Below are 25,634 nucleotides of genomic sequence, written 5' to 3' on the forward strand. Positions count from 1 at the left end.
GGGAGAAATGTACCAATTCACTCAAACATAAAAGAGAGAAAAGTTTGAAAAGAACATAACTTTTGGAGACAAATACTATGATCCTAAGACTGCATTTTCTACTTTTTAAAAACCAGTGGGAGATTGCTAATCTATGCAAAAAATAAACGTGAAAAGAAACAAAGAGTGAATTGCTCATTATTCATTTAAAGGCAAAATCAATAAAGTGACATTAGCTACTCGAGCAGGCTGACTCATTAAAGTTACTCAGACCATCTGCATTGAGTTCTGTTTATTGCTTTTTTCCTTGTCTTTGTCTTACATAACAAAGACCATAAAATGTTGAGAATCCATTTACCTCGAATGCCTTAAGACAGAGATGACATTCGTAAAAGACTATTAGGATCTATGCAAAAGGACGTCCGCTACAATAGAAATCTCACTTTGTTTAGCTTTTGAACTATGAGGTCACTGGCCTGTTGTAAACATCTCCCCTTGACACTTACATGCACACATATAGCCCAATCCTGCTTCAATTTTCACAGTGCTGGAGTACATTAAAGAGGTTTAAATACTTCTGCCTGAGTGCAATCTTTCCCTTATTACTCTGCTCAACTGAACACAGTACCCCCTTGCTTGATGAGTAGGCCTGCTGTCAGGCTTAATGTTCAGTGCAGCATTTCCACACACAAACAAACATGATTGTTTAAAGCCGAATAGCACTTGCCCGTGATTGAGGAGTGCAAGTGCCGTCAACCAGGACTGAGGCCTTGGCTGCACATGCACCGCCTTTTTGGTGAAGCTGTAATGAACATTTCTATATGCAAAGCCATGTCCATAAAAGAGAGTGCTTCAATGGCTATAAGCTCCAAAATGGGAGGATAGGTGATTACCAAGTGCTGGGGTTATCCAATGGTGGATCACTTAATGGTATTGCATCTCCATAATGTCATGGCAGATACACAGCTGGAGGAGCTAGTTTCCTTTAACATATCTCCTGCTGTTCTAGGTGTTTGCAGATGATCTGATTTGTGAATTCTTCTGTTGTTTTCCTGTTCAACACTAACAGTTTTCTACTTTTGTATCTTGTTACCCGAGGGCCAAAGCCAACAAGGTCAGATGAAAGTGACTGTCTAAACTCAATATGGTACCCACCACATATCCACCTCCAGGCTCTCCAGGCTCACCCTTAGGACCTGGAGGTCCCTGTAGCCCAATCACTCCACCAATGTCTCCCTTCAGATAGAATGACAGACAGTAATCAGATAGTGAATGAAAGACGCAAAATGTCAGACTGGCTCTGTCATCTCAACAATGCAAAGGATGTGAGGTTTTACACACAGGGAGGAGAACATGGAAGAGTCTGGATGATAAAGCGGGGGCAGACAACATTTACCAGGATAATTTTGCATATCAATAAACACACAGCTTCTGGCACTACTGCATGGACCCTTACAAAACCATCAAGTTTGTCGGTTGGAAATTGATAGAAACAGCAGTGACTGCTTTCTGTTTCCTGACCCAAATATATTTGATGACTCTTGTCATGGATACAATTTCATTTAAATGTTTTTAATGCTCTACCAAAAGAGGAAATTTTGTGTGGCAATGTGGCTCCATATATGGCAGTGTTGGTGGGTTGGTCTGCTGCTTTAGACTAAGCTGAAAAATCTCAAAACCTATTGGATGTATTGTCACAAAATTTTGGAAAAGGATGAATCCTACTGACTTTTCCTCTAGTGGCACCATTAGTATACTTTAGTTTGTGACCAAATGGCCTCAGCCTCAGCTGTACATTGCTAATTAGCAAATGTAAGGGAGCTAACACACTAAAGAAGATGGTGACAATGGTATTATTCCCTGCAAAAAATCTGCATATTAGCATTGCCACTGTAGCCTTTAACTAAAAGCACCAGTGTGCCAAAGAACAGCCTTACAGAACTGTTAGTGTGCCTGTAGACTTCCAGCCTTGTTCTGTTTGTTTTTTCATGGGCAAGAAATAGTCTGGCACATAACCCTCAATAAAACCACAACTTGTTGTTTTAACACTTCAGTTTTTGTATGGATCAAACAAACAAGCTACAATGTGTTAGTTACTGAGCTTTAGAGGTGCTGTTAGGAGATTTATTTTGTGTAACCATGGAGCAAGTCTAAAGGCTTGGCTCCTGCTCCCAGTCTTTATGCTAAGCTAAGCTAATTGTCTCCTTGCACTGGCTTCATATTTAGCGTACAGATTTATTCATGGCCTACCACATTAATGTACAACCAGAACTGCCTCTTGCATCAGTACAGCAAATATGACAAAGGAGGATTATAAATGTGAATGGATGCAGAATGCTTAAGCACTTTAGGTTTATGTCTCTGCCCTGGAGTGTAACAGAATGACTCCAGTGGGTGGGAAGTCTTGAGTACAGCTTCGTTTATTTTGACAAGTGACAAACCCCATCAAATATGCATGTCAACTGTGCACTTTTCTACTTTCCCCCCCAAAAATTGTGTACAAATAACAGACTAGTCAGAGGCATCAAAGGCAAAAACACAAAGTTACAACATGATCGAGGATGGCATGCAGGGCGAATAATCTGAAAGGTGTCTTCACAAGTTGTCTAGCATGTTCAACCTGTGATAAAACATCATAGCTTCATATTTTTCTTTGAGGTGAGAACTTGATTTGAAGTTTACTTACCTTTTCTCCTTTTAGGCCATCTTTCCCTCGCTCCCCTGGCGAGCCCTGTAAATAGTGGTGAAAAGAGACACATCTATCACCAGGCCTTCATCTCCTCACACACATTTATCTCCTCCTCCTCACTGCTTCAGCGGGCTGCCGTGTTCCAACATAATTTCCCTTAGCCAGGATTTATGAAATGCCTCTTTTCCCTCCCTGCTTTTGAGTAAAGACAGATGCTCATTACCGAAGCAGGTGTGGAGAACAGATTGTGCCTCTGCCTCCGTTCCTGGCATAAAGAGCATAGATTTGCCTCTTTCCACTAATTAATTCTTAAATTTGATTACTGATCGTCTGTGTAAAAATTCTGGACTTTTCTTCCTATTTCCTCTTTGTCTCTGCCTGTTGACGTTTATCTGTTTATCTCTCTCTTTCATTTTGGCAGACTGAGTTAGAGAGTAGAGGATATGGCAAGGTGATAGAAAAGGCAATGAGAGAAAGGAAGGCTTGACATGAAGTGCTAGTGTCTCGTGCCAATATACTTACTGGCTCGCCTGGGAGTCCTGGCTGTCCAGGCAGGCCTTGCTTCCCCTGGCAAAACACAAAGGAAAACCAATACTTTGGGCTATTTTCTCCCTTTGTTTGGTGACAAAATAGTCTGGGCTTTCAAATGTTATAGCCCATCCAGCTACATTGCAGACACTGACTTTCGAGAGCATTTCAAATAGCAGCATTGTTTGAGTGCTGCCCCTAATGCCTTTTCAATAAACCATGGTTAGTTAATTACAGTAAGTTTGCGTGCACGTTATTTCAAATAAAAGCTTATATCTGGGTCTTGCTGTTATTTAAGATCAGCTGTTTATATGCATTCCCCCTTTTGACTCATTATTGTCTTTGTATGCATGGATGAACTGAACGATCCACCTATTACCATGGAAACTGAGCTTAGGTTGAATGAAAAGAACTGAGAAAAGTAATATACAAGCATCAGCATCCTGGCTGCTCTTTATATACCCCTTTTCATGACTGGGATAAAACATATCACCGTAAACGTTTAATAATATTGTCACGAACGTAATTCAAAAGGAATACAAATTTCCTCAATGATTCATTTCAGTGAGTGTGTTTACAGTGAATGCATTTACAATACATAGATAAACTAAGCATTAGCTTGTAAAAAGTGAAATACGTAATATTAAGTTTGCATTCAATTCCATATTCCACAAACAAATATCCAGTTACTCTGGTTATATTATAATTATTACTATGGAAACAAGACTTTCACCAACACTAGTTAAACAAATGGTGTGAACATTGTCTTGAGCCAGTTGTTATGATCAAGTTCTGCAAGTAACATCAAATGATCTAAGATACTGGATCCAATTGTTTTTCCCACCTAAACTTAACTAGCCTTCGTCTCACCGTGTACAGGGCTCACCACTGTTTATAATCAGCAGGTTTTTAGACATCTCTGTTTGACCTCCTGTAAGTGGCACAGCAGATACGAGATAAACACAGTATAAGACTCACCTCTGGACCTTGATCTCCATTCAGCCCTGGCAGCCCTATGTTTCCCTGTTACATCACCAAAAAGGGCGAGGGAGAGTTAAGGGGTAGGCAGGAAAATGGAAGAGAAAAACATCCAAGTTTTAACTTGAGATTTTAGTTTTTGTCACAGCAACTCTAGAATATATACTGCTGAAAGAAAGCCTGTATATATTTGATTTCTTTCTCAATTCAGGATACTGTAGAACTGTAGGTTTGCTGGAGAGGCATAAAAGTCGACAACAGAAAGGAGTGAAGGTCTACTTCAGTCGCTACTAAAAGAGAATTACACTGGTGTGTCTAGAAATTTTATGCCCTCTGACAACAGCTCAAAAACACCTAAATGGATATCTACAGTATAATCTCTGGCATTTTGAAGGGCCACTGTCTAGCTCAAGACTTATAGTATGTGAAAGATTGTTTTTTTTTTCCTACAATAAAAACAACTGTTGCACAGACACAGTGGAAGGCTATACCAAGTGGTACTCAATGGACATAAAGGATGTATTTAAGCCTTATTTTGTTGACAGTGTTGATATCGATGCTCAAGTTTAAGTTCAAGTGCTAAGTCTTCAACAACTTACCTTGAAGCCTTGTGGCCCTTGAGCTCCTCTCTCCCCCTGTAGAAAGTCAACCATCATTTCTTAAGACGTGCATAAAGAAAACAGTCAAGTAAAGCATTCCTCTGGCTGACTGGGGTAAGGTTTAAAAAAAATGCCCTCAAGGACCTTAATGAAGTTCACTTTCATGTTGTGTGAATGTTAAGAACGTGGAGTATTTCTTTTGCCAAGTTTGCTTCCTTGTTCTGAGAATGCATATATTACATAAAATATAATCAAAGCACCAACTTTTAAAAAAAAAGAGAAATGCTTACCTCTGAGATACCACATGCACCATTTTTTGCCTCTATACCACTTCCCCTTATTATGGTCGTATGATGTGTTGTGATGCCTGCCATAATTCAGTAAGTCTTTTCTCTTCACTTGTAATTTATTTTTCTTTATAATTTAAGTGTCTTTTGATGTTCGGTCAATAGCTGCGTCAGTGGCCTTTTTAATCTGCTTGCCTCAAGTAAGATGCATCTGTTGTTTTTAGTTCCAAACAGTAATTGTACTCAAATGTATTCTGGGCTTCACCTCTGCAGAGCACAAAGACAGCATTAAACTCTGAACAGCAGGCAAAGTTCAATTGTTCTTTCTGAAACCAAATGTCAGCGCTGCTTTTGTTGGAGTTACATAAGAAATATAAACATTTTTCACGCCGTAGTGTCAAATGTTGGATGCAATGTTTGAAAACTAATACTTTATGCAATTTTCCTTTGGTTAAATTATCTTTACTGAGAAAAAATAATGAGGGAAATGGTTACCTGGTCTCCCTTTTCTCCCTTTTGGGTCCTCTCCTTCATGTCATCCTCAAACACAAGAGAAAACAGAACACTTCAAAATCTGACTGAAGTATGCCTTGTGTACTATTTGAACAGCAACAACAGAAAAAAAGATGCCATACATTAACATTTCAAGTTTTATGATGTGAACAGCTGCTTACAGTTCCAGAGAGCTGTCTTAATCCGTGAGCTGTCATCACCTAGAAGTAATGAAAAAGTGTTCGCTGAACAGTCTCTACTGATTTTGCAATTACAGCAAGTAAAAGATAGAAAAACACTCTGAAATGTTGATTGTTTTTAAAGGCAATATACGGCAGAAGTAACAACTTCTTGATTCACAAACACATGTGCCCAACCTTGAACCTCATATTACCAATCTGAACCTAGGTTTGATTAGAAAAGAATGAAACACTATTTAGAGTGTTTTTCTTTTATATCTTCAGTAAAGCTCAGAATGGGTTGACAGGGTCACACGGCAGACAAAATTAAATGAAATGGAAGGACAAAGGTCAAGACCAACAAGTTAAGTTGGACTGATTCCTGTAACTGCTTTGGGTGAAGAGGAGAAATGTCCACGATATCCCCAAATAAAGCAGCAATTCAAAGTGTTTCTACAGAGCTACTTGATCCTAAAATCATTATTTTTGCTGGTTACACATCTTACCAAAAACCTAATTTAGACCTGGCATTGCAGCACTTCAAATAATAATACAGGTATAAATACACACTAATGATTATATATTATTCAGTGGCAAAATTACTGACATAAGTGACCACACCGCACACAAATGGACATGCAAATATATTTAACTCCACAAATCTATAAAAAGAAACTTCTTGTTGGCTTTTCCTGTCACTTTAAATATCAAGAAATTGTCCCTATAATGCAGTTTTAAGAACGGCCAACGGTGCAGTCACTGATGATACGAGTGATTGTTTCAGTTGGACTGTTCATGATAACATTTCAGTTGCAATGCAGACATTGGAGACACATATTGATTGCAGGTGGCACAGGCACATCTCGATACAATCTGGATTTGAGATGCATGATACAATCTTGGTATGAACTGCAGAAAGGGGGTTTACAAGGGAGGCGAGTGTTTAAAGCCCAATGTATTAAAAACTGAGCAAAGCGAGAGAAAAAATTGAATTATCTATCTATAATCATCTGATTCTCATTACATCTGAATGTTCTCAGGCCCTTTGTGTTATGTTAACTGCATGTTTCACCCTTGTATGCAGTTATAACCAGTTCAGTCTTGGGTGGTTTTAGCATAATGAAAAGGAAGGAAGAGACAATAGAAGCAATCTTGGAACTGAAAGCCATATCCAGGTGGGGTAAAGTTTGGTCCCCCTATGGCACTTTGCCATTTCTTCTTTTTTTTTCATTTAGGATGTTTTGTCCTTGTTTCCTGGCAGAATGTGTGCCTCTGAGCCCTTTGAGTGTTACTGTGATTACGTCTATACAGTACAAATAAACCTGACATGAAGAGAGCCTCCTTTAGCAATATGGTCAAAGTAACCTTCAGTAAGGTACTGAACCCCTTACTATCCCAGTGGAGTGTCTGCATAATCAGCCAACCTTCAACCTGCAGTCACTCACTTAAGCAGCTGCTGTCAATGTTCTTGCTTCACATACTAAACAATATCCCAGGTCCATCACTATGTGACCAAATAAGATTCTCTGCGTGGAACCTTTTACTCAACATACCTTGGAATAACATATTCAGTTTAATACATGATAAAGCTCTATTGTAAAGCAATACTGGCAACAATGAATAAAAGGACCATCGCAGAGCTGAAACTGACTATTTTGCCACTTTAAGGGCGGTGGGGGAAGTGATGGCCGTGCATGCCTGTAAGCCCACTGCTCCTCCCCGTCACTAATAAACAGAGGCACAAGAAGGTTTATGAAGAGAGGGTAATGATCTGAACCCTTACTTCTGCTGTGTAAGGGAAATCAATGCTTAACTGCCAAAATTATCTGCCACGGGAAAGCAGAGAGCACAGACAGAGACTGGCACTAAATATTCAAACAGCCTCATTTATCAAATGACTAATGTTTTCCCCTCTGCTGTATGCTATATTATACATCTCTTATATCCTGTGTGACCCATACCTCACTACACAACAATGAATACAACTGTATGTGTTTTGATAGAAAATGTCTATATCTTCCTCTATAATGAAATTTAGGGAAAGGAGACAACTATTCAAAAATAATTACAAAGCAAGACCTAAATGTTTTGAACAGCCATTAAAACCTCCTGCACTGATATCCATTCTTATTAAGAAAATATACTTTTTGTTGGTTAGACAGAAACCAGTGAAACCAGTGGAGAGTGATTTGTTTGCTATATAATTAAGTTGTCTAATTTCCATATGAATTACTTGCTAACAAGCAATGACAATGAGAATAAGAATGAAAGGAATCCAACTTTGTTTCCAAGCTCATGTTTGAAGACTTCAGAGACTCAATAGGCAGCAGATATTTAGAACAAAACCCATTAGGACAGAATCATTTAAATGTCAAACCCCTCACTTTGTGGGCTCCAACACCATGTTTTCATTTGACACTTTTTTATGCTTAAATTTCTATTTTTTCTTTAAAATGGTAGTCATATTTGCAGCGTGTCTTTGAAGTCATTACTGCCCCCTTGTAGATTTTTAACCGATTTGTCACAGTGCAGTTTGACTTTAAAATGTCTAAGGAATGAGTTCTATCATCCCAGCACCACCCACTCCATGTCACCTTCAACGCACATCAGACAACCACTATGACGTCAGAGTTTCTCTGTTTTTAGCCTCTTCTCCAATAAACCTGCACTAGCGTCTTCCAACAGAATGTTTCTATAATTAAAATATGAACATTACGAATAGGTCATGTACTGCACAGCTCCCACTAATTCACACTATAAATATTTTTTTTGTTCCAAGCGAAAGACTACGGCATCAGTGGGTGATGGCCAGTGAAGATGCTTTCATTTAATACTAGATACACAGGAAATCACACTACACAGCTTTCTATGCCTGCTCAAGTTATTTCATGCATACTTCTTTGCTGTGGATAATGCTAAAAAATAACTCATTGGGAGCTTGCTGCCAAATATCAGTGAGTTCATCACCTGAAAAAAACAAAACAAGGAAGATCTCCCTCTGATAAATTCAACACGACTATTCTCAACTGCCTTGAAAAGGCTGCCCATGTTTCATGCCCTTTTTTTCAACATTGATACAGTGCTTGTATGTGTGTATTGTCTTTTTTTTTAATTTTAACTACAAATCTGAAGAAAGAACAAATCTACAGGCTTGTCAAAGAATGTGAATTGGTTACAAGATGACATGCCACCATGTTGGAGGTGTGACAGAAAAGATAAACACTGCTCTGCTGCTGCTTTTTCCTGGTCCCCACATTTTTCATAGTACACAGTTTACTGATGCACAAAAGTTGCACAGTTTCTTAAGTTGTAGAGAACAGAGCACTAATGCTATAATCAATTCTTTTGTTGTTACTCATCCAGCATGGTGTGGTGTCAAAACATTGATGGAATCTCACAACAAAATTGACAACGAACACTATTCTGTAAGGTAGGCTTTTACCACTATATTGTACTTACAGGACCAGGAGGACCAGGGGGGCCAACATCGCCCTGAAAATACAGCAGAAACAAAATATCAATCACTACAGCTTGATAGACAGGGAGACAAAAACAAGACAGCGCCCAAAAATGAGAAAAAATATACAGCATAAAAATGCACTTGAGAAAATACTTCTGAAAGCATGCTGCCACAGGTGACCTCGAACAACTGCATCAATAGGTTTTGGAGCAACAATAAAGGAGGCAATAACATGACCAGACTTCAGAGAAAATACTGTCTAACTCAAGTGATGTGAGAAAAGCCCTGAAATGAGTGGAAAGAAAACATTAGAGCATTCCTGTTAAAAAGCATACTGTGATGCTGTGCATTTCATGTGCATCATGTAGGATGTTGTAGTATTCATCGCGTGTGTATATATACTTATACAGTGTATAACCCTTTGTAATGGGTGCATTGGGTGCTCCGGGGAACCGTAGAAGGCTCTTAATTGTGATGAATTGCATTTGGGAGCCTCCATTCTTCCATTCATAATTTACAAGCTATAACTTTCATGCTTTAAATAAAACAAGGTAACACAGCACAACATCTGTGTATATACAGTACGATAAACAACTAAAAAGTACCCAGCGAATGCATGCTGTACCTTGCCAAACCTACACAATCCTCTACATTTCTTATTCTAAAAAGTTTTTTTTAAGTTTTTAATCCCTGTGGATCAAAATACACATGATGATAGACAGTCATGCTGATTTTAGGAGAATATAAAAATCTAAGGCGCATTTCTTGAATATGATTAAACCAGCAGTTTCAGTCCCCCAGTTTCACCGGGTCATGATTTCTGGAAAAAGACATTGCTGTTCCATTATATTCGAAAGAAGGCGATATTTTTGATTTTGGGGTGAACCATCCCTTTAAGGGTTTAATTAAACAAGTCAATCAGGTAGCCATGCTAACATCATAGCTCTAGTGATGGCTAATGTTGGCCAGTCCATCATTTTGGCCCAGGCGGAAATATTATTGTTTGATGACCTGCAGTGACATTTTATACAGACATTCATGGTTCCCAGAGGATGAATCCTATTGACATTGGTGATCCCCTGACTCCTTTTTTCATCTAGAGCCACCAGAAGGTTTCAAGGTATACTGGATAGATTAGCACACAGTTGTACACATACAGTCATGGTGTCCAACTATTTATCCCAATGACTTTGGTGATCTTCCTCTAGCGTCACAATGAGGTTGACATTTATGCTTTGGATGAAACGTCTTCCCAAATATTGGATGAATTGTCAGGAAAATGTTATTCACACATTCATGCCTCCCTCAGGATGAATTGCACTTTGGTGCTGTAAAGATTTTTCATCTGTCATCATCCGCAGGTATAATGTTTAACATTACTATCAGCATGTAAGCATATTTATTATGAGCATTTAGCAGCATTGTGCCCACATACAGCCTCACAGAGCCGCTAGCATGGCTGTACACTCTTAGTCTTGCTTTGCAAAACAATTGCAATCCACTGAACTCTATAAAATTGATTGAAATTGGGTTTCTGATTTTACCCTTTCAGTCTTAAAAGTGCTCAGTTTAGAAATCCAAAATTCCTCCCTTTTAAGGGGCCTTTTTCAATCTTTGACCGTGAGTTGATTTCAAATTTCAACAGGACTGTCCAGAGTTGATATGTGTATCTTTCGTATGACTGCAGAGGGCATTCAAGAATGAATAATAAATAGACAATACATACGGTACTGATTATGTACTGATTTTGATTAAGATTGGATGAAATTGGTAGCAAGTGTGAAATAATAATATATAATAAATAATAATAATAATAAATATGTGCATGATAAGTGAATCTGTGAAAATGGTGAGTTAGGCTTCTCACACTTCAAATGCCAGGACTTATTGAAAGAAATGTAAAGTGTGTTGTAAATGGTCAGATGATGGCACTGTCTGCACATACAATAATATGTTCTTTCCTGACACATGGCCCAACTTCCCTAAAGATTTAGCTGAATTTCTTGTGGCAGATAAACAAACAATCTGAGGTAATTAAATAAAAGACATAAGGGCAAAACTGAAAACCCTCGCCTTGGTTCTGTGCATCCTGCAGGGGGTTTCAGAGGAAACAGGGGAAGATAACTAAGTCAAAAGGTTTAGTCTCTGAATCCTGGTATATCGTATCATACCAATTATATTGCTTGAACTACTTTACCTCCACCACCTTTTTCTCTGCTTTCCTCAGCTCTGTCCCCCTTACCTCCACATATATAAGCCGAGTCTCAGCGAGCACAAACAGAGGGAATCACCATGTATGACACTTGACATTGATGTGACTTACTTTTTGTCCTTTCATCCCGCTGTCCCCCTCAGCACCTGGCTGACCCTGTGGGAGGAGGCCTTGGTTAATGACTCTGTAACACAACGGCATTGTAAATGTCACTGCAGGAAAATACGTACAGGGTCTCCTCTCTCTCCTTTCTCCCCTTTTTCCGCTGGGACTCCAGACTCACCCTGTATGTGAACAGAGCATTGACAGTGACTGACAGCAAAGGCAGGGCAAAAAGACAGAAAGCTCAGAGAGTGAAACCAAGGCAAGGGCAGATGTTACGTACATGTGTTTTGTAAGTAATCAGAAAACAATTTTTTGTAATTATGGTAGGAAAAAAAGAAACTGCGAGACTATGGGGTTGTAAGTCCAGCAGTATAATGAAAAACTGAAGCCCCTGTTGCATTGCAGCACTTTTCCACGTTTCCATGTTAAAATCATTCCCCTGTCTGCCAATAGATGGCACTTTATGACTACTGGTGAGCTGTCCTTTGAGTATTTTTAATAAGAGTTCTTCCTGTCAGTTATGTGGAGAATACTAAGTAAACACAACTGTAAAACAAATGGAGTTGCACCTTGGTCAAGACACACAGTGAATGAATAATTAAAAGATTTAAGAGTTCTGAAAGAGATTTTTTAAATATATATATGCAGGAGACACATCATACTGTATGCATTTCCCACCTCCTTATTACGATTTATTATTTCAACAGAAGTGTGGCAAATAATGAACCAAATACAAATGCATGGCTTCACATCTCCTGACATGCTTAATAAAGCTCACTTGTGATGTTTTGTTCTTTTCCAAACAGTAACACACATGACAGAGAACCCCCCAAAAAACGGTTGTTCATCAAAGATTATTGTTGTTTTGCTTGACATGGGTAAAGATTTGTAGGGAACGCTTCAGATACTCCATGCTGAGACATTATGGAGCATCTGTTTAGCAATCTGAGAAAGGTTGCAGCATATTTGCACACTCCTTAGCGGCGCCTGGACTCTGACAATAATTGCCATTCAGTTTCAGCCCATCCCCCATTCCTTAGACTCACTAATGACTGCCACCGTGATACCATTCATTTAATAAGATATAGTCACTGTTTCCTCGTCTAAATTATGAGCTGTTATTAAGTCAGCACACTGCAGCCATGTATAAACAGATGGATTGTCCTATTAATATTTTAGGCGGAGAGGACGGACAAGTGACAGAATTGACTTTGAGTGCTAATTGAATTCTGCACAGCTTTATCAGCCACACAGGATCTCATGATTTTACCACCATAGCCTTATTAATTATAACATTGTACAATCTCTGTCTTACAGTAACTGTAAACCACATGCTATACTGCTTTCCCTTTGTTGAAGCAGTTTGCACTGAGTTATGACTGACATTCAATGTAAATCACATCTAAGGGAAAGTTAGTATTAGCCCGGGTTGTCAATGGTTGTAAAAATGTTGTGTGCTATATTCTGGCATAGACTGGTGGCAAAATATGTCTGTCGTTATCATTGTTAGATCTCCGTGGAATATCATTCAAAGTCAATTTATTTGGCAGAGGGGTATGTAACAAGTTAATAAACCTTTCAAATGAGATTAACTGCAGCACAGGCAGTATTTATCCAGATTATCACTGTATTTACACAATGAGAAAGCCCAGCGTGTATAGGACAGGGAACTGGTCCACCTGTGGAAGTCTGTGGGGGATGTTGACTTTGAGGCACCTCAAGTCATCAAACTGCAATTAAGCCTGTCTGCATCCTTCTCCGTCTCTCCATCAATATCTGCAGTGTTCTGTCAGAGCCTGTTTGAGACTGTCAGCAGGAGATACAGTTATGGAGATGTGATTCATGAGAACACCGTCTTCCCGGCACATCATTCACCGCACAGAGCCTTTTTTTCTCACTTTAAAACATTCACACTCTGCTGAGTGAGGGAGAGGGGGCTCAGCTCACAGATGTTACACAAGCTGTAGTTTAGTCTAACTTGTGTCTGTTTTGTCCAAACTAAAAGATGCACAAGGACGGCCACTGAGATGTAGTGAGAATCCCTGATGCTTCTCAATTATTACTGCTCATGGAAACTGTTACTTTCCATTCCTCTCTGAGGTGTGACGGTTATCTTCCCTTACTTATCATGTCGGATTGTATAAATTCCTTTAAATGCACGGCTATACTTGTTTCACTTTAGCAGATTAGAATGGAAGGCGATTCTCTGAGACAAGTGAGTTTTCTTGTTATCCACAATAAGCATGAATTTATAATGACAAAGCAAAGATGTATCCGTAATGTAAGGGCATGACTGATTCATGGCAAGGGCAAGGCTGGCATGCACATTTAATGTGAGCATTACAGCATTGAAACAATGTTTCTCAGCACCACAACTTTACCTAACATCAGGATGAGTCAGTGGTCTTAAAATGAATGCTTGAATCATATTCTTTAACCATAATGCTTTAATCTAATCTCAAATTGATAGCTTTGGTCACCTGCAGGTGTTACTCATACCTTCCATCATTCTGAATTCAGAGACTTTTTCAAAAACGTGTAAACTTTTACACACACTGACAATATATAATAATGATTTGCTCTTGTTGCATTGTGTGTCTTTTTCTTCAGTGTTCAAAGTCTTCAGCCATTAATTTAACAAAAGACCTATGAAAGTGAAATAGCAATTGCAGAAACTATGCTGAACCCACAATGTCAGAGCTGTTTTGCTTTCTGCCAATCGTTGGTTTGTGTTCTATAGCTTTATTTTATCATATGTGACTGATTTAAGTGAGATAATAAAGCTGCAACTCAACAACCAATTACAGAAAACACTTAAAAACTTAATCAAGGTAACCTCTGTTTGTCATTTTATTCTTAAGCTCGACTTACAAGGACATGGTAATACTATGTAATTTTTCATCCGAAACCACTATCCATTGTGCCTCTAGCATACCTACTGCAATGATCCCATTTGTTTTGAGGTATAATAACTATGTCCTCATACAGACAACTTTCTTTTTCAAGGTTGGCCAGCTGACACTTCTCCTTCCTCTGGGCAGAGGGAGCAGGAGGAATTCTGCGGCCTGAGCTGACACCCCAGCAAACGACGCACCTATACATCAAATGAACAGTTGCGGTCAAGAGGTTGTCCACTACACAATAGCTTTCACTCTCAGCGTGATCACAAGTGGGCCACTGGAGGCCCGGTGGGTGGTGTGTGGGTGCTGAGGGGGTAGGGTAGGGTTTGTGAAGGAAGAAGGTAGCAAAAGAGACAGCAGGAGGCCTGGTAGAGGTCCATGTCTGAGAGTTTTTTTACACCATATATCTCATGTGCCTCTGGTGAGCTACAGCACCCCTGGGCTTCATGAAAATGATTGCAGACCCTTTTTGCAAAAGCACTGTACGTAATGGCCATCTGTCTGTTTGGAGTGTGAGAACTGAGTCATACTGTGCTGCGCTGCAGGAGGTGCAGGGTGGGAACAGCTATTTAACTTGCACAGCTGATAGGCTACAATTGACTGAAAGGTGCCATTTGAGAGAGATCAGCCACTGACTAAAAACACAAAAATGTCAGTCAAGGACAGAGGTCTGGTAATACGTGTGTGTGTGGCTGGCTTCTTTTAGAAAACTATTTAAACACGGTACATCTTTATACAGACAACACAGTGCAGATGATTAAACTCCTTGGCTATTTAGAGGACTGCTACAGTGAACAATGCTCAGTCATCTTGACAATTTGCCCATGCTGGAAGTGCAGGTAAGGGCCGGTTTATCAAACAAGGAGACAGCTCAAATCTACTTTAAATGCCACATGTCAGTACTTTGCTTTGTGACGAATAATGTTTTGAGTGATACCTTGACACTTGCTCCGTCAGAGGTTCCAGAGGGACCCTGCAATTACAAGCAATGAAATAGTCTTTTCACACAGAGAAACGATAATTGTGTCACAAAAAAGACGATTATATGAACACTGGTGAATAGAGCATGTGTTATTTTATTTTCATCATCACTCTTTAACCATCCTAAGCCTTTCGTAACCCCAATTTAAACCTGCAACTTTACTTGAAAAATATTCCTATTTACAGCAAAGGCCTGTTGTATTATATTTTTTATAACCTTTGCACTAATGCTAGCTCTCATAATGACGTGGCCAGACCCCAGCAGTCTATAGATTATCTTTGAGCGAGTCTTTGTTGTGTGCCTTTCACAGACCTTCCCGTTGTCGTGCAATGCTAATTTGACATTGAAAAATAACCAATGCCCCCTCAACTGCGAGCACTGTCCTGCTGCCAATGGACAACAGAGAGTGATGCCCTGGTGTGTGTTTTGAATAGATGATTTTGCCCCTGAGATCTACCTCAGCAAAACAGGTGACTCATAAATGCCAATACCAGGGGATGGAGGCAAATCTGGCACATGCTAAGGGTATCATCAGGACATTGCCATTTAGAAATGTCACACCTTCTCCATCCTGTCTTTCTTTTGTCCTACGACTTTGTGTCCTACAACTTTATGAGTTATTAAGGAGGCAGGAGACTCTTTGAGTCATGTGGGAGAGGTTTAACAGTGAGTAGCTCGATTATACTAAAGATAATTGAACCTATTGAGCATAACGGTGATAGAAGAAGAACAGAATATTTCTGGATTTCTGGATGAAATGAAAAAAGACCAACCCTATGTCCTGATCAAGAGCGTAATCAGAACAATAGGGCATGAAAATAATTGGACACCAAAAGCGTCAGAGCTACATGACGCCTAAACAGTCCTGTTTGTCCTGTCATCAGAGCAGTTAAGAGTCTGACAAGCTGTCTCCTTTAACGCATCGTGGTGTTTGTACCCTTTAGTGTGTGGGTCACTACACAAACACACAAACGGTGTCTCGGATTGGTTTGGATGCCTGAGGAAAATACCATAATTCAAGGAGTCAACGGGCCTTACAGGCAGACTTGTCCTACTCATCAATACAAGCATTCTCAAGTGCTACCTTAATATACCCCTTGTGGTTTTGTACTAATAATATAGCGTGCTTGCAGCAGTATGGGAGACAATTCTGAACAGATCAATATAGCCCGTGTGATTGCACTTTTTAAGCTTGTATTGCATGTCTGCTGTGACTGTTTGCTTTAATATGGTTTTATAGTTACGATGACTTCGTAACTTTTGTAATGTGTCAAATGTGAGCCAGGTCTCAAATTCAGGGAAATTCTCTGAGAAATAAAGTTAAATTATTCGTTATGGTGAGATGGATGCACTAAGCTAATAGATTTATTTAGTCTTACTGCAGATTTTGCAGTTCATCTCTTTACCTTAAATCAATAGGTAACATTTCTGAACAGTGTGTGCATGTGTTACTGTATATCACTTACAGGCAGGCCTCTGGGTCCAGGCTCCCCAGGCTTTCCTCTTCGTCCCTAAGGAAAGCACAAAAAAAAAGATTAAGATGAGTGAGTGAAGATGCAACAACAGGTGTAGCTGTGCATACATGCTGCCAGCAATTAAGGCTAGACAGCAACTCCTGTCGCAGTCTCTAATTTGCTTTTAATTAACAACAAGAAAACAGCTTAATTGCTGCACCCCGTGTGGCCCACTAGTCTTTGTTCCCTCCTCTGGTTTACTGCCTCCTTTCCAGCTGTGTGAGTCCCTCGGTGCATTAATCAACCCAAGGAGCAGATACAGCAGCAAACAGGCCAAACCAGCCAGCGTTGTCCAGCATTGCAAATTAGGTCAGAAGGAAACGACCATTTTGAACCATTTTGCTTGTTTCAAGGCAGGGTTGTTTTTTGGAGTTTTTTGGACAGATCTTGTGAATTGCAAAAAGGCCTTAATGCTCGAGGGTGTGCAAGTTTTGAAAAGCTGACATCTTAATGAGATGTAATGCTATCTGAACCAAACCAAAGTTGGTATAATTTACATCAAGGGGGTTTATGTCCTCGTGAGAAAAGAGGATAAAGCTCTGTGGATATCCTTACAGCTATGCTAAAAACTGGCAGAGCATCACTGGCTGTGTGTTATGAGTGCCTGGAATTAGCTGGCTTTCACACACACACACACACAAGACGGATGTAAAATCAACTCAATTAGCAGATGGTAATACTCTGGCCAATATCAATTCACTGTACAGCAGCGTAATCAACGGCAGAAGTGTGAGACAATGCAGATAACAGTATCATGGCTAAATATGATTACCTCTTTCTAATAGCAGTTTCATCATCTGACACAATTGCTATATCGAAACATTGTATTTCTCTCCTACTGTATGTGTCAGTATGGGTGACACACAAAAAACCCTTCTTTGCTCCACCGAGTTAGTGGTGGTGTAGATCTGTGGAGAGGGAAGGATCAGTGGCTGCTTAAAGAAAAGTAGAGAATCACAAAGCAACGCCCCCGATTCTTCCCTCTGACACTCCATGCACGCAGACTTTGATTAACTGGGTCGAATTTGACATGTGCGTTTGCCTGCAACAAAGACAAAGGAAGGAACTTCACTGAGAGCTATTGCTTTTAATCATCCATTTGCACGTGCGCTTGCGCTTATGAGCTGTGTGTGTTTCTCTTGTTTGAAGTCCACAGATTACAGGACTATGAAACCAGCAGAAGCCAAGGTGTAGTAAAGCAAATATTAACCTTAATAATGACACAGTGGAACCAGTGTGTGCCTACTCATGGGAATTGTGCGCCGCTGTTTTATGTACCAACAAAGCCTTGGCCAGCATCTTTTGATCATCTGTGTTAATGGAGCTGCGCTTTAATGCGAGCATGAATGAGTTCAACGTCAAGAAGAGCTGGAAGATGTCAAAACGTGTTGCTGTGTAGGAACACCACCTTTAAATGTTAAAATCCTTTGCTTCAAATGACTGACATTATATTGCATTAGGTAACCTCTTTGAAATGTAACTGAGCTGGGCTAGCTTTCGTGGCATGAAAAGAGCAGTCAGAGAGGCAGCCAAAGTATCCAATGATTGCCTGTGTACTGGGGTGCTATATGTAGATACAAAACCCATTATGTTTATGCACAGTACATTTTTTTTTCTTTAATTCTCACAAACAAAGACGGCATTTCGGTGAGGATGGACGCTGTTATTTTTTCTCTTTCACTGATAATGAATCGGCTGACTCTGCTCCGTTTGCAGAAAAGACCAGACTGTTTGTTCTAGCCTTAGCACCCGCTGCTGCCCTTTCTCCCCTGAACTCGACAACAAAAGCAGATTACATAGATAAGTAATTTAGCTAATGAATATTTCATATGTTATTATTCCAAGCAGGTCATGAATTATGCAGTTTTCAAAATTATTTCTCCACATTTGCCCTTAAATCTTTTAACACCAAAGTGCACATGAACTTTATGTCCATGTATTTGCATATTATCATCAAAATAAACAGCGGTACTCTAGATATCAACAAATTAAGTCAGAACAACTAAATGATGATCTTGCGTTAACTCCATATTATTAATTCCCATAGCTTACTTGTACAGTTGCACCTGTGTTATAAAGTTATAAAATGGTTCTTTATAAGGTGGTTTGAGTTTGCTTTCCTACTGTCTGAAAAAACATAATGCTATCGTACATTCTGCTCACGACAAGAAATACTGACATATCTAAATCTTGGATTACTGCCAGTGTGGCCAACTAATTTTCAGGTGAAGATGCTACAGACAGCTCAATTTGTTGCTAAAGTTCCTCAATAAATTGTAATTTCGTGCTGATATCATTATGTAATGACGTAAAACTGCATCATTACGTAGAATATAAAGTGACGATACTCAAATTGACTGGTCACCTGATAAGAAATTTGTAAGGTTATCTTTATTTGTAAAAGTAATATGAACACATTTTTTATGATCAAATGTGTTTAATTTTTAAACACAATACATCATAGAATTGTCTTATTCATGTTTTTATTGTCACATAGTAAAACCTACAGTAAGCCTACACATGAACAACTGTAGTTGTGGCTTATTGCTTGCTAACAACAAGAACAACAATGTATCAAACCGAAAAGGTGTAAGATTATTGAACAATTGCAACTATCAAGCTCAAGCAAGGTGTATATACATTTTCCTTTTTAAATCCTGATTCCTAATAAAACTACATACCCTGAACAATTATAGTTACCTGTTGTAAGCAGAGTATTGGTGATTAACATGATACCTAACTAATCAACAATTATACTGTAGGTACAAGCTACTTGCTAATAACAAGGGATGTCATTTGAGCATTTGCGTCACTTTTCAAAAGTTGCTAAAAGTCTTCTAAATACATTTTATTAAAAAAAATTATTTAAAAAAAATAAAACTGGGTAGACAGAGAAAGTGCTATATCCAACAACATTATTGCTAAATTGGCACCACTGATTATTGCCTTTATCACTGGATTGATACTCTCTTGCCAGTTAGGTACACCTACCTTAAATTAGTGCACTGTATTAAAATGGTATAAATCCTACCTTTAAGATGATAATAATACATTTTTGTAGAGACGTGTTGATCAAACTTTAAGGTTATGTGGAGAGTGTAGTTTGTGTTGGTGAATTGTATTGTCTTATACTGAGAGGTGTTTCTAATATTTATTCTGCCCTCATTGACATCTGATGACATCATCTTTTTTTCATTGAATATTCATAAACAACAACAGCTTGTCATTTTCGCAATAAAGCAGTCCATTAAAAAGACTCCACCAAGTGACCTTGGGGTTAGACTGACACTTTTCTGTCTAGAGGACCTGTGGTTAGCACGCCATCCACGACAAATCTGTGCACAGTGACAAGAAATAATTAGTCCGGAGCACAGCTGTCATCACCGTTTGAACTCAGTTGACTCTCCAATCTGAAACACCTGCCAGTGACACAGAGAGATAACTGCCTCTGAAGGGACATACTGGCTCTGGAATATTGAGATAATCAAGACGCCAGGAACCACCGTGCCCACGAGCGCCCAAATACTACAGGTTAGTAGTTAGCAGTTAGCAAGTGTGTTTCAGAGTATTAACTTATTAATTCTTTGTTAATGCCATTTCAATAACTTGTTCAATTCTAAATGTCATGTTTGGACCTCCTAGACTTTTGTAGAAGTGTAACTAAAGGAAAACTCTGACATCTCAAATTGAGGTCATTTTATAATCATGTTTGTTCATGTTAGAGATGTTTTTCTTTGGTTACTTTAAAAACAGTTTATTTGTTTGTTTGTTTGTTTGTTGTCTGCAGAAAACAATATAGGCTCATTTGTTTTAACAGAACAACATTTATAAGTTCACCTTTCACAGTAATAAAAATACATTTGATGCTAAATTTCTGTATATTCTTGTGATTGTCAGCAGTACAAGCATTCAAATGATGATGATGACGGTAGTTTAAAAATATCAAAACTGCTCATTTCCAAAATTCTAAGTAATTCCAAGAATTCCAGACTTTATACAAAGCTTCATTGTTTGTCTTATGTCGTGTTATTGTCCTGTTTGTTTTAACTGGTAGACACAAGACTAGAAGAAAAATAAGGAGAGGTGACAAGCAGTCCAAAGCAGTCTCTAGGCAAAAAGGACAAACAGGAAACTGAAATTCAGGATTTTAACGTCAAATAAAGAAAGAAAGGACAAAAGAGAGAAAAGAAAAGAAATGTGAAACAAAGTGAAAAGAATGAGAAATGTGTGACAAAAAAAAAATTTCTTCCTTGATGTACAAGGATTTTAGTGACAGCAAAAGAGCAGCCTGCATTTGGACTTAAGGTAAATGGATATTTCGCTCTGCTATATTCAAGTCACTTTTAAACTTAATACCACCTCTGTATGCCAAAATGCCATAGTAAAATATGTCAACATGATGATAATTATAACTTGAACTGCAAGCCAAAAAGACCAGCCAGCAGTGTCTATGGATCTTTTCTTTCAGCTAAGCCAACCTTAACTTTCTCATTTCCTTTTCTGCCTCTCTATCTCTCATTTATCTCTCCCTTTGTGTATAATATCATACTTCTATTACTCTCATCTCATCCCTCTATCCTGTCTCCTGTTTTTCTTGTCATCTCTCCTTCCTTCTTCTGTCTCCTGTCACTTGCCCCGTTTCTCCCTCACCCAACTTCAAGCTCCTGTTGGATCACCCTGGCAATCTCTGTTGCTATGCAACGCTCAGTGTCCTATAAATTTGACAACATCCTAGTGCTTGATTATTATTTGAGCGCTGCAGTGTGAAGCCCTCCTTCAGGTCATTGCAGTAGATTAGAGGGAGGGAGAGATAGAGGAAGGCAAGGAAGGAAATCAGGGATGAGATGGGAGGGAAGGAAGGAGGTAGAGAAATATGAAGGGATTGTGGAGGAGCGGAGAGAAAAGAGAGAGCTGAAGTAAAAGATAAACTAGCTTCTCCAGTAAATGAAAGATGGGCTGGCAACACCAAACACATATTCACAAGTAGTATTTATCTGTTCTGCTCTAAAAACCTGCAAACCATATAACAGAAGTGTGAAAAGCACTCCACATTAACTACTAATTCAATAATGGTGCTAGTAAAGCTAGAGTGAGTACACATTTGAGCTGGGGTAAAGAGGAGGCCTCAGCGGACTGACAGCGTATTTTGAACTTCCGACTTAATCCACATGAATCCCAACCTCGACTGCCGTCAACTCTGCTACGAGTTCTACAGTGTAAAAGTAAAGCACAGACATGGGTCCTGGCTCAGTCCTGCAACACGAGCCCCCAATCTGGGAGCAAAGTCAACAGCGACAGTGACACACAGCCGAGGCACTCGTTTATGATGACTCCATAATCCTTATCCCAAATGTCAACATGTTCCCCGAGATGCTCCATGTCCGACTACCCATACCGGGATAACACAGTGGTATAAAACGGAGAGGCCAGAATGTGACGCATTTTTTGCAATAAAGCAGATATACCATCAAAAAGCCACATAATCCACCTGACAAATGTCCCTGTCAAGAGGGGTCAGTAGATAAGCTGGAGGAGCCTTCTGAAATGAACACCACAGGACCCAACTAAAACCTGACGTACAGTACAGAGGGACAAAGCGATGGACAATTTTTTTTTCCTTTTATATGCAGATAGAGAGTTTTAAGATAGATATCAGTAGGTAAATCAATTTTAACTAATTTTAAGACAATACCTCATTCTTGATTTTTTTCTAATTTGCCTCTATGTAAAAAAGATAAAGGCCTCTGGAGCACCCAAAAGTCACTATCCCTTCTTCTTATTTACATTCATGCTCTACAAAATTATAAATCTATTCTGTTTGTGTTTTGATATCCAAATTTAAACAATAACGTATTTGTAGGAGCCACAATATGACTGTTTTAGTGTGTCTTTGATGTTTTTCCACGAAAGCCCCACTTTTTCATTTGTCCAACCTTTATGTTTTACCTAATCTAGTCTGGTTACACCCTAGATACCTATTGTTTATTTTGACCAACTAAATATCTTTGGTATAAGGTTTTTGTTTTTCTCTACCTCACGTGTGAAGTTTAATGTCCTGAAGGGGAAACTATCTGACATTACCAAGCCAGGTTAGTCTGCGACAATGTTATGTAGCTCATGGGGGAGATGACCTTTTCTTGACTGAAAAACTCACATGCCACTCCCACTCTTTCTGCCTCAGCTGAGTCCTGTCTCCCTCTGGGGACATGTATTCAGGCCACCTGAGCCTTTTGTCTAACTGCTGTACTGTGTTTAACTGGAACTGACTACGTAGCTTATGAGCTGCAGCTGTATTTGCTTGGTAAACAAATGTGTACAAACCAGTAAAGATGATAAAACCCTAGTAATATCAGCATGTTGTTTAACAATTCCTAAAACAAAGAGTAGGTGGTATGGAGTTTTCTATTATTGTTGTCTGTGTTTGCAAGGTGCACTTTAGCAGTAAAGTGAGGGGTCAAAGACAGAAAAAACATCTTTCCACACCAGCATTGAAAGGATGATTTGGTTGAGGACTGTCCAAAAAAACACACGTGGACATCCAGAAGTGTGAACAAAAAAAGGACACAAACACAGACGGACAAATGTGCACATGCTGCGCGCACACACAGAAACAAGTAGGAGAGTTTGCCACAGCACAACCTGTCACAATATTTATTCCCAAGTGAAAATGCTTGTTTGCTCCTGGCCTATGAACGATGGAAAAAAGGACATTGCAACCAGATGCATTTGATCCCCTTCAGGGTCGAACCTAGAGTCCTCTAGGAACATTTGCTGTATCCAGATTCGGAAAAGATGCAGACAATTATTCACCCTGCAAGCAAAAGCTAATTTATTCTGTAATTAATTCTTGAAATGTCATCTTTTCCCCTTGCAAATATTTTCTGATTTCTCATTTAATAAAATTGCACCATGAACCATAAGAATCAGCAAGACTAGGAAAAATGGCATAATATATGCACAACAAATATCTAAAATACCAAGATTTCTGCAGCAGCCTCTTAAACATTTCAGGTTTTGTTCAACCACTGGTTGTGTCTAATCATTAACTAATATGCTAGGAATGAATAAGAAAACTTCAATGTCACAGTTTCGTACAAGGCAAGGTTGTCTCCAAAGTGACATAAAATATACAGGATAGTTGTTTATTGTGATTTTTTTTCAATCTAATAGGCACATTCTCAGCTTCATCTATATTATTAATATTTTCTTACATGTGCACTACCTCTGCCCAGCTGCTTCAGCTGAGTATCCACTTGAGAAGGGGACAAATATTCATTGAATTCACACCAACTATGCAGCTCGATATGCTGCAGTTGACAAAATTCTCACCATACCCGATTTCATGGTGTCAAATCAACCATCAACAAGCTTGAGGTAAATATTGATTATGCTGCTTGCTTGAAATGTCACAAAACACACTGCAAACCGCAGCCTCACCTGCTTTTGATTAAAGATCCAATTAGAGACAGACTTTGCAAATTCCCTACTTCTGACTGCCCTCGCTGGATGCCATCTTAGGACACTGCACGAGCTCAGAAAATGCCTGGGCACTGGAGCTTGCAGAGATCCCTTGCACTTGGTAAAAGCCTCAATAAAATAGGATTTGTTCCAGTTGTTTACTGAGGGTTAAGAGGAGCGGCAGGGGCAGGAAGAGAACGGCAAAGCCGACAGCTGCCTGGCAGGGGCTCAAATGCAGCTTAGCATTTTTCACCATTCTGACTGGCACACAATGCTCTCTTTAACTCCCAGCCATCTAAATATTCAGGGACGTATAAAGAGATGGCTGACACTGCAGCAGACTTAAGACACAGCTCAGCTGGCCAAGATTGCACCTATAGTCTCTTGGCTAAAGCTTTCCATGAAGGCTTTCCTCACAGAGACTCAATCATAGATCCCATGTGACTAAATGGTGATTTGTACATGTGCCACTAGATGGCAAACTAGCTTCATCACAAATTTTGCACATGGCGGGGGACAGAGCCAATGAGCCGACTGTAAGCTCTCTATGAGAGAGGATAGATGTCCTCAATGCATGAATGTATGATGTGTGTTGGGTAACATCCCTAATTAGGCAGTCTGGCAATTAGGCACTGAATACCGTAAAGGAGTTTTTTTCTGTAGAGGGCTTACAACGATGAGAGAAGAAGGAAATAGACAAGCAAGAAGCTGTATGAGAGTGAGAGAGAGTGACAATAATTTTCATACCGCATTATGCCTCTTTTCAAGAGCCACACAATACAAAGGGACACAGGTGGCATTACAAGGGTACCCAGTCACAGAACACAGCATATCATTGGGTAAAATAACCATTACAGAGCTATTGCAGCAAACATCAAAATCTCACTACCACACAGTATGCAAACACTAGTGCCAAAGGCAAACACAGGAAATGCAGACAGTGGATGTCTATGAAAACTAAGCCAAGGCAGTCCCAAGGGAGCCTCAGAACAGCTCTTTACAACAGCCACATCCCTACCACGTCTTCAGCGATGAGTTTTAAGAGCTCATTGACTTTAACAACTCCTAAGGAGAGGAAAGACGGCTGATGATATTATCGGAATTTGCATTTTTATGTGGTGAAGATGATAAATCTATATTAAACCATGAGCTCAATTCCCACCTATCAGCTGAATGTCTGTGCAGTGTTTCGATGCAAGCTGGGTGCCTATTGCATTGGCTCCTCACTAGGCCGGCATTGCCTCTTGAATGTTCTCATCTCCTAATGGATGC

General features: G+C 39.4%; 1 protein-coding gene across 5 annotated transcripts in view; it reads right to left on the minus strand.

Annotated features, from left to right (window-relative positions):
* Positions 1-25,634, minus strand: part of LOC127371825 (collagen alpha-1(XIX) chain) — a 96,067-nt gene that overhangs the window by 26,888 nt on the left and 43,545 nt on the right. For 4 of the 5 annotated variants that reach the window (XM_051415007.1, XM_051414984.1, XM_051414993.1 and 1 more), the window contains 12 exons: positions 16,857-16,901; positions 15,346-15,381; positions 11,634-11,687; positions 11,515-11,559; positions 9,191-9,223; positions 5,735-5,773; positions 5,556-5,600; positions 4,774-4,809; positions 4,175-4,219; positions 3,191-3,235; positions 2,666-2,710; positions 1,135-1,215 (listed from right to left, as the gene is read on the minus strand). In XM_051415007.1, the coding sequence (XP_051270967.1) occupies positions 1,135-1,215; positions 2,666-2,710; positions 3,191-3,235; positions 4,175-4,219; positions 4,774-4,809; positions 5,556-5,600; positions 5,735-5,773; positions 9,191-9,223; positions 11,515-11,559; positions 11,634-11,687; positions 15,346-15,381; positions 16,857-16,901 (549 nt within the window). The remainder of the gene's footprint in view (positions 1-1,134; positions 1,216-2,665; positions 2,711-3,190; positions 3,236-4,174; positions 4,220-4,773; positions 4,810-5,555; positions 5,601-5,734; positions 5,774-9,190; positions 9,224-11,514; positions 11,560-11,633; positions 11,688-15,345; positions 15,382-16,856; positions 16,902-25,634) is intronic. The other variant, XM_051415000.1, reaches the window with a different exon arrangement.

The sequence above is a fragment of the Dicentrarchus labrax genome, unplaced genomic scaffold, assembly GCF_905237075.1.
Source record: "Dicentrarchus labrax unplaced genomic scaffold, dlabrax2021, whole genome shotgun sequence".
Classification (NCBI taxonomy): Eukaryota; Metazoa; Chordata; class Actinopteri; family Moronidae; genus Dicentrarchus; species Dicentrarchus labrax.